Source organism: Temnothorax curvispinosus, unplaced genomic scaffold, assembly GCF_003070985.1.
Source record: "Temnothorax curvispinosus isolate PA1 unplaced genomic scaffold, ASM307098v1 QBEX01001771.1, whole genome shotgun sequence".
In the NCBI taxonomy this organism is placed as follows: domain Eukaryota; kingdom Metazoa; phylum Arthropoda; class Insecta; order Hymenoptera; family Formicidae; genus Temnothorax; species Temnothorax curvispinosus.
The window spans coordinates 4,520-15,288 of record NW_020211551.1 but is presented as its reverse complement, the minus strand read 5'-3'; the positions used below and the strand labels follow the sequence as shown (position 1 = coordinate 15,288).

Sequence of the window (10,769 nt, the reverse complement as noted above, 5' to 3'; positions counted from 1 at the left end):
CTCCCGCACCCACCTCCGCCGGTAGGCAGCGTGGACCTCGCTTTATAACTTAAAGTACACGCAAGTTATGCAGAACGCGTTGTGGACGTTTCTCAAATGCACACATCGCGTTGTGGACGATCAGCACCGTCCACAACGCGTTGTGGATGTTTTTTTCGCTCACTGAGCAATTTCGGTGTTTGGGCGTAACATATCTGCTTTTAAATGAGGCATAGATATCCGACATATATGCAGAATCAGATATCATATCTGAGATAAAATTATCATTGCTTTTTATAATCTTGGAGATGTCTCTGAGATATTCTCATGATATCTTGTGCAATCAGATATTCCGTCATTCAGATATCTTCTAGATATCTTGGTGATATATTTTGCTGTGTGGGTACATACATACTCGCCGAATACAGCACCTCCTTTTTGAAGTCGGTTAATTACTGAAATGGAATTTCAACGAAACTCTGGTTTATTATGTATTATTATGTATTATATATCATGTATTATACAGAGTGTTTAAAGAAATGTGGTACCAAATTTAAGAGTATGTATAGTATTCGTAAAAACAAACCGAAAAGTGTTAAACAATATTACTCCAAAAACCATTTATTTTTGAGTTATAAAACATTCGATGTATTCTCTGTTCGTTTTACGAGTATGCATTCGATAACGTATTTACACGCGACCGCTCGTATACTCCTTTACGAGCTTCTATAAGGTTGACGACGAATAATATACATTGTCGAATGTTCCTTTTTTACGTGACAACAACAAATGTGGTTTGAATCATGCACGTTGGTGTCCCTGCGCATTTTCTCATAATTGCTTGTTAGACAACATTTCAGCAATTGTTTTCAAAAAAAGTGGATAGGACGTGGCGATCCAGTTGTATGGTCACTTCGCTCACCGGATTTAAATCAGTTAGATTTTTATTTATGGGGGTATTTATAGAACATAATGTGCGTCACATCAGTTGACACATTGGATGAACTGATATACAACAAATTGAAAATTCTTTTCAAATACGAAATAAACCTAAAATTTTTGAACGTATTCGATTTTTAATGAGCAAATGCCGAATTGTGTTGAAATGAACGGAGAGCATTGAACGTTTGCTGTAGAAAATGCTTTATAACTCAGAAATAAATAGTTTTTGGAATAAGGTTACTAAGACTTTTCGGTTTGTTCGTGAGTACTACATACTCCTAAAATTTAGTATCACTTTTTTCAACACCCTGCATATTATGTATTCAAAGATTCTCGAACTAGGACTTATCATTCCTTCTTGTGTTACACAGATTGTTCCGTTCTATTATATTATATTATAACAAATACTGTTCTAATTAGCAACAATCTGAATAAATAATTAAATCAAGAATAGATATAATTTTGTTCTTATTAAAAATCGATAATTTCTTATATAGTTTTAAATTTATATAACAGTTTTTGCAAGCGTTTATTTTTTATATATGTATAACATTATATTATATAAGAAATAAACGCTTGCAAAAACTGTTATTTTGAAACATATATAATTAACCTAAACGGTGCCTGGGTTGGTTATATGTGTATAAGACGTTGTAAAGACATTTTTTAAACATGGATGCTGTGTAGAAATTAATAATTAAAAAACATATTAAATATGCTATATTTTTAATATCTATATTCTATTAATGAAAAAATTGCAATCCTCTGTAATATAATTTATATTATTAATTAATTATTAATTTTTATAATAGTCAGTGAATTGTAAGCAGAAAATAAATATTTCACGGAATATTGCTAAATTTAGAAATGTAAAAATATTTCTTATAATAATATTCTATTTATAACAACGACTTCTCTAAAAAAATGCCGCATAAATCTTATTTAAACATAATATAATTTCTGCTTAGATATAATCCGTTTAAAATGTATCAGTTACTTACGATTATATATCGTCATTAAGACACATATTTTTGTATATTATCGAAATATTAAAAGCCTCCCTACAATAAAAAATATAATTAAGGAACAAGGAACAGATTAGCGATTAGAAACAAGAAATCAGAAATGAAGCTGGTGTAGCATTAATACACGGCTTCCGATAGGTTAAAAATCTATTGCCTGTGTTATTCCCTGTTTCTGTTGTCTGTATTTTTTATCGTGCATTCAACTTTATTCTTTAGTTTTAATCGCTAATATCTGGTCCTTGTTCCTTATATTTTTTATTGTGCGGAGGCCTTTAGTTCATCATTATTTTGAAGGATGTGCGCATATTTCTTGACGGAGCAAAGAATGGAGCCATCGTAATATCGTTAGGAACGAATGTGAAATGGAAACATTTCAATTTAGATACGGTTAAAACCGTTATATTGGCTCTGTCGAAACTAAAACAACGAGTGCTGTGGAAGCTAGATATTGAAGTGCCATTTGAGATGCCCAAAAATGTAATGGTTGTGAAATGGATGCCTCAAAGCGAAGTTTTATGTACGTTTTCTAGTTTCTATGAATGTACGAGAAACATGAGTTGTATATTTCTACGTAACATTTGTTTAATTAGCTATTGCTAATAAATTGTTATTTTGCTTCCTCATAGAGGAAGCTTTGTTTTCATAAACTTCGTATATGGACCTTTGATCCTATATAAAACTAGGTCTAATCAACCAAATGTTAAAGAAATACATATGAAATAGGGGTAGAAAAGACCGAAGAAAAAATTGTTTTTTTTTAGTTTTCGATGCCAATGTGTTCCTTATGTTCAAAAACGTTAGAAAATCGTAATTTTAAAGAGTGTCCGATGTATGTATGTATGTATGTATGTGCCAAATTTACCGAAATTTCTATAACTCAAGAACTAATTAACCAAATTTTAAAGAACTATATATGAAATAGGGGTAGAAAAAACTGAAGAATATAATAGAATTAATAAAAATTTCTAATAATAAAGAGGTTACCGATTTCTGTAAAAAAAAAAACAGTCAAATTTACCGAAATTTCTATAACTCAAGAACTGACTAACTAAATTTTAAAGAATTATATATGAAATAGGGGTAGAAAAAACTGAAAAATATAATAGAATTAATAAAAATTGCTAATAATAAAGGGATTACCGATTTCTGCTTAAAAAGTGTATCGGATTAATATAAGTTTTAACCCGTTGACTGTGTATGACGGCTATAGCCGCAAAAACAAAAGTGGCCAAGAGTGTGTATGACGGCTATAGCCGCAACGTAGAAAAAACAAAGTAAAACTTTCTGAATTTGCTTCAAACTTGTTACTCGGGGGTTTCTGGGGTCGCTGATTATGAATCTGAAGTCAGATGTACAAAATTCAAAATGGCGGATCCAATATGGCGGATCAAAATTACCAAAAAAGGTCTTATTTTCATAAAATTTGGTACCCTTATGTTTTTTGGGTCTCTGAATCCGAATATAAAGTCAGATTTTCAAAATTTAAAATAATAATAATAAAATTCCGTCTATTTTTTGTAATTTTGATCCGCCATATTAGACCCGCCATTTTGAATTTTGTAAATCTGACATCATATTCGGATTTAGAGACCCAAAAAACATAAGGGTATCAAGTTTCATAATAATCCGATGAACTTTTTTTTTAACACACTTTTGGCCCAAATAGTAAAATTCTCTTACACAGCCAATGGGTTAAGACAGTTTTTGTTAGTGTTTTATTTCAAAAAAACTATTTTATCGTGCTAATTAGTATTCCGATTCGCCTCGGTCTATCCTAAGTTATTTGATGGATAGAGTATCATTAAAGGAAGATTGTTAGTGAATTTGGCGAGGATCGGTGAAAGAATTACCGATTTCTGCTTAAAAAGTATATAATTTGGCGATTATCGGTGAAGGGATTACCGATTTCTGCTTAAAAAGTGTATAAGATGTACATGTAATTTTATATAGATTATTATTAAAGGAAGGTTCTTTTGAATTTTGCGAAGATCGGTGAAGGAGTTACCGATTTCTGCTTAAAAAGTTACATGCATAACTTATACATGTAATTTTATATAGAGTATCATTAAAAAAGGTTGGTATTGAACAAAATGGAAATAAGATATATTTGCAATTAGTAGGGATCATTTTAGTAAAAATATTAATTATTTAATTGATTTTTGTAAGAGTATAACAGATATTAGTATAACAGATATTAGTTGCAATAAAGCTTTATCACAATAAAAAGAATTGTCCAGGTAGAAACTTGCACATTGCTTCCTCATAGTTTTTAAGTGTGCAAGTAGAAACCTGCACATTGCTTCCTCATAGTTTTTAAGTGGGCAAGTAGAAACTTGCACATTGCTTTCTCATAATTTTTAAGTATGCAAATCATAAATTTGAACATTATTTCCTCACAATTTTTAAGTATGCAAATTATAAATTTACACATTGCTTAATCAACATTTTATTTCGCTCATAAAGCTTCCTCTATGAGGAAGCCAAATTAATAAATATCGACTAATAATTATGCATAAAAAAACAGGCTTCTTTATAAAGAAAGCTTTATGAGTGAAATAAAATGTTGATCAAGCAATGTGCAAATTTATAATTTGCATACTTAAAAATTGTGAGGAAATAATGTTCAAATTTATGATTTGCATAGTTAAAAATTATGAGGAAGCAATGTGCAAGTTTCTATTTGCCTAGTTAAAAACTATGAGGAAGCAATATGCAGGTTTTTACTTGCACACTTAAAAACTATGAAGAAGCAATGTGCAGGTTTCTACTTGCACACTTAAAAACTATGAGGAAGCAATGTGCAAGTTTCTACTTGCACACTTTTTTTTTAAGTAACGTACGGTAATGGTAACGAGTTACTTTTGAGAATCAGTAACTTATAGTAACGGTATATAACCGTTACTTTTTTGACTCGTAACGAGTAACGGTAACTAGTTACTTTTAAAAAGTTATTTTCCTATCTCTGCTCAGGATCATGTCCTTGACAACATATGAGGTCGAGGTCATTGGAGGTGTCTTTCCTCATCATTATTTTTATCATTTTATTTTATTTTATAATTTTTTTGCACTTATTGTGAGACAATTTTAATTTTTAGTTATTACAATTATATGTTACTAGTTGGTTATTCGGGCTTTGCCCCGGAGGACATATATTATGTAATAAGACACGCAAATAGTCTCTCTCTCTCTCTCTCTTTCTTTCTCTCTCTCTCTCTCTCTAAAATGCTATAAATTGAAAAATATTACTTTTTTATCAACTGAAGTTCAATTCCGTCGTATACAATTCTTTGAGATTCATTCAATTATTTCCTAAAAAATTGGAAAAATTTCGTAACCGATTTCCATAAAGATATCGGTTCCCAAAAAGATCGGTAACGAAAAACTATACAGTTTATAGCACTCCCCGGAAAATTCTACCCTTGTTTTATGTACAATTCTTTGAGATTCGGTAATTCGGACCCGGTTTCCAAAAAGATCGGTAACAAAAAATACTACACTTTATAGCACTCCCCGGGAAATTCTACTCCTTCTTCTTCTTAAGCACTATGCCCGCTTCGGACGTTGGCGACTTCTCTTCATATACATGTGCTGCGGGTGCGGATTATACACATTGTACATGGGACCTACAGTTTAACGCCGATTCCGAACGGCTATATTTAGAGAAGTTTTTCTTGGCAAGACATACTCTCAGTGGTTTGCCATTGCCTTCCGAGAGGAAAACGAGCGAATATATATATATATATATTTAAAAAATATATATATATATATATATATATATTTTTTTTCCTAGCTCTACCGGGAACCTCGGACCCGGGACCTTTGCTTCAATAGACCAGTGCGCTGTCTACTAGGCTACGCTCGGTCTCTCCTACTTCATGTATAATTCTTTGAGATTTAATCAATTATTTCCCGAAAAATTGGAAAAATTAAAAAAAACCGTTGCCAAAAAGATCGGTAACAAAAACTGTACACATCATGGCGCTCCCCGTAAAATTCTACCCTTACTTCATATGTAATTATTCAAGATTCAATCAATTAATTCCCGAAAAATTGGAAAAATTAAAAAAACCGGCTTCCAAAAAAATCGGTAACGAAAAATTATACACTTTATAACACTCCCCGGAAAATTCTACCCCTGTTAGATCTATAATTCTTTGAGATTTGGTCAATTATTTCCCGAAAAATTAGAAGAATTAGAAAAACCGGTTTCCAGAAAATCGGTAACAAAAAACTATACACATAGTGGCACTTCCCGGAAAATTCTACCCCTATTTCATATACTTTTGATAAAAATTCGGTTCAGGTGTTTGGGCTGGGCGTTAATGAGTCAGTCAGTGAGTCAGTCAGGACATCTTCCTTTATATATATAGATAGATACAATAAGAACAACTCGCTTTTTGTTTAAAAATGAGGTACAGGCAACAAAATTGTTGATTAAAAAGTTTATCACATTAGTTTAATCGGGATATGTATAGCTAATAATATGTATGTATCTATGTAAGATTTCCATAGTTGAGAGTTAATACTTATTTAATAATTATCTTTATGTGTTTAGCTCATAAAAATGTAAGAGCAGTCTGGACACATGGTGGTCTTCTGAGTACGCAGGAAGCTATTTGGAAAGGTATACCAATGATCGTAATGCCTTTCATTATAGATCAAAAATCCAATGCAAGAATATTAGTAGCTAAAGGTGTTGGCATACAGTTGGACATTAAAACTTTGTCCACGCAATCCATATTACGCGCAGCTGAAGAAGTACTTTACAATGAAAGGTATCATATTTTTATCATGTTTTAATAATTATTATTTAAGCAGTAAATATTAACAATATAGCTACATTTCAGATAATGTCTAAACTCTAATGTTTAATATACATAGTATAATCGATTTACAAATTCCTGTAAAAACAATTTCTTATAAGATAATAAATTATAAAATTTGACTTTCCTGTTTATGTGTCTTGTAATATATTTGGATTTTCCTTTAATTAAGATTTCTTTATTAAAACGTAATTTTTTTATTACATCATTAATAGTCAAACTTTTTTTTGTACAGTTATACGAGAAACATGAAACGATTATCTAGCGAATTCCGGGATCGGCCAATACCGCCATTAGATTTAGCTATTTGGGGCATTGAATACACCGTTCGCCATCCAAATGGAACTTTAGTGACGCCGCTGAGATCTCAGAGCTGGGTGGAACAAAATCTGATTGATGTTTACGCATTTTTGTTTCTTAGTTTCTTCATAATATTGTTAAGTATATTCTTTGTAATAAAACTATTGATTAATTTTTATTATAATTATATGTACACTACATCTAATTTACGCAAGAGTAAACATGCGTAAGTCGTAGAAACATTAACAAACTTTGCGTGCAGTTACTGCATATAATGTTAATGTAAAGAAGTGAATATAACTTGAATATAGAAAATGTCATAATAATTGCATTGATATTGTAATTAATATATATTAAATTATGTTATACTAAATTGTAAAATAAAATAATCATGGTAAATATTAAAAAGTATTTAATAAAATATTTTTCATGGATGTATAAAAAAGTTTCTTTCTGACAGTAAATAAAATAACACACTACTGTTTAGCAAAATATTTATTTAAACATTTACGCAAATATAAATATTTTTCAGAATTCTTTGAATGTAAGGAGACATATATGTCCGTTTGCTTAAACAATTAAGTATGATCATTAATACAAAACGAAAAATATATATTCTTGCAGAAAACTACCCACGCTGTTTAAAAATCAGTTTAGTAGGAAGTCAAGAAATTCCATTCTAAAATAAAATTTTATCATGCGTTAAATTTTTGTTTTCTGATGTCAATAGGTTTTTCGTAGGTGGAGATGTGGAGGAGATGCAAAGGTCAAGTTAGACCTTTCCAAGAAGAATTCGTTTTTGAAATGGAATTGTATGATTCTTTTTTTACATAATATGATTCTTCTAGTTATTCTGCATGTACAGGGTGTTACATTAATAGGCACGGGTATAATTAATTCGTGAAATACATATAAGAAAATGCTACATTTGTTTCTTAGCTCTTACTTTTACGGCGCGCGTTGTGCTACTGCCGCGAATCCTGTCGCAACCGGCGATCACGCCGCCCGAAAAAACATAAGACAAAAGAACGTCGCATCGAACAAAAGGACGCTCGCTCAACGCTCAACCGTAATCCAACAAGGGTGTCCTTCGAGAAGTTAGGTACTGAAATTATTCAACTTTTATTCTATAACTCATACGGGTATCGGCAAAAATAAAACTGCGTTGAATAGAAGACATTTGGCAATTTTATTTTAGTATACTATGATGAAAAATTTTTACTTAATTTTATTTGATTTTGTAGAAAATAGCAAAAATCAGATATTCTAAAGATTATACATTGAACATTGTAAAGGTGTTCTCTAAATGTGCACCGTTACTATTTGAACAAAAATCAATTCTTAAAAAGTGGTTAATGATATAATAAATGATTGTTTACACAAAGTTTTATACAGTTTTCGTAAAAAAAAAATAGGTTTTTGTTCAAATAGTAACTTTATGGTGTGTACTTCGAAAACATGTACATATCATTTCAGAATGTCTGATTTTTACTATTTTTTATAAAATCAAATTCAAAAAAGGTAAAAAAGGCGCCAAGTACACGCACAATGTTGTAAATCTAAAAATCCGACTTAAGTGGTAGTAGCTTTACTTCTCTTTAACAAAATTATTATATCACAAAATTACGTTACCCAACTCAACTCAAGTGATATGTATTTCAAAAAAAGATGTAAAATCTTTAAATGTGCGCCAATTGCAAAGAGAATATATATATTGTTTCAAATAATAATTGTTATGCAACTATTTTTAAAAAATAAAACCCAAGTGGTACATATCTTTGTGTTCCCATTCAAGGGTCTTCCTATTCCAACCCAAGTGGTAGTAGCTTTAATTCTCCTTAATAAAATTATAATATTACAAAGAATTATTTTAATCACAAGGAATTAAAGAGGTAACAGTATAAAATAAAAATATTTAATCATAATAAAATAAATTTTTTTTGTAAAAAAACTTGGCGCTGCTTTTTTATTTCTGTCGTATTTTTTCCTAAATTATGTATGTATGATATTTATTGTATTTTCCCGCAGGGTTTACAAGGCGTTTTTATGAGGAACGTACCCAAACCTTTTACAAAAAACTCAATTTCCCTATGCCTGGCCATTTGTGACCTCACAAACGTTTACCCTCCCTCTCCGTAATCCTCTTCATCCCTCTTTTTCTTCCTCCGTTTCTGCCGCGACTCCGTCCTTCAGCCTCCTTCCTTCCCGTCTCAGCTCTTCTCTATTTAGCCCACTTCCTCTTTTTCCCATCCTCCTTCTTCTAACTCCTCCGACTCCCCTTTTCCTCTCATTCTTTCCCCCTCTAGTTCTATCATCCATTCCTCTCCTCCCCCTTCCTCATCCAATACCCATCCCACCGCTTCCTGCCAACTTCCATTTCCTGATTCTTATCTCCTACATTCTTCCCATACATGCTCCCACGATTCCTCCCTATGTTCACATAACCTACATTTCTTTTTCTCTTCCACTTCTTAGTAACTGCTTTCTCTCATTTCATTCCCTAATCTAAATCTCGCCACCCTTCTCCATCTGCTTTCACCCCATCCCTTCTTCAGATATCCCGGGATACCCTCTTCTTTTATAAACTTGTACCATTTATTATAATCTGATTTCTCAATCTTCTCCCATCTCTCTTTCCTTTGCGTCTCCTTATCTCCTCTAAACAGCTTAATAAACTATTCATCTCTACCATCTCCTCTCAGCCTTTCCAACTCTTTTAACTCCACTCCTCTGTCTTCGAAGAACTTTCCTCTCTCTCTTTCCCAGCTTGAGCCTGCTTTCCCTTCCTTCTCCCTTCTCTTCAGCTCTTCCCGACATAGCCTCGCCAGTTCACTTCCTCTACCCTTCTCTAACTTTTCCTCAAATTTCCATGCCCTCATCCCTGCTCTCCTTCTTAACTTTCCCCTTTGCAGCTCCTCCCTAACAAGATACCACGGTGTCCTCCCGTCCACCCCTAAGACCCATCTAATATACCTTTCTTCTATCCTTTCCATTCTTTCCCTTTTATTCCATCCCCCATATTTCCGCTCCATATCCCAACACCGTCCATACCAGTCTATCAAACAGCCACAGTCTTTTTCCCCAGTCTTTCCCAAATCTCCTTTTCCCTATTCCCCAAACCTTCCCCATCACCGCGGCCGCCTTCTTGATCTTTTCCCTTACTTGCGCTTCCTGTCCTCCGTTCCATTAAAACACATACCCTAAATACCGAAATTTCTTCACCTCTTCTAACTCTTTTCCTTCCCATCTCCACCTTCTCTTACTATATCTCTCTCCTCCTTTCCTAAACCTCATTATTTTTGTTTTCCCCACGTTCAGTTCCAATCTCTTTCTTCCCAGGTACCCTTCTAGTTTTTCTAGCATGCTCCTCATTTGGTCCTCGTCCTCCGCAATTAGCACTACATCATCCGCATAAGCCAAAGTATACACCCTCTTCCCTCCTAGCATTATCCCTCCCCACTTAACTCTACCCATTTGCTTTTCTAAATGCGCTAGTAATACGTTGAACAGTAACGGGCTCAACGGGCACCCCTGCCTTATGCTAAGACTTCATAGACGCGGAAACGCCGTGCGGTAGAGTGCGTTGACCAATCAGAAGGCTGCCGCAAGTCGCCTGCGGCAAAATCAAAATTTGTGATTGGTCAACGCACTCTGCCGCACGGCGTTTCCGCGTCTATGGAGTCTTAGCATTACCCCCCTG

The 10,769-nt window shown here is 33.0% G+C and overlaps 1 protein-coding gene across 1 annotated transcript; it reads left to right on the top strand.

Moving 5' to 3' along the window:
- Positions 1-2,222: 2,222 nt before the first annotated feature.
- LOC112468294 (UDP-glucuronosyltransferase 2B2-like) lies at positions 2,223-7,458 on the top strand (the record flags this gene model as incomplete). The annotated part of the gene is made up of 3 exons (XM_025037419.1): positions 2,223-2,463; positions 6,502-6,721; positions 7,005-7,458. Coding segments are annotated over 3 exons (756 nt in total), but the record flags the coding sequence as incomplete, so codon positions are not given.
- Positions 7,459-10,769: the final 3,311 nt, after the last annotated feature.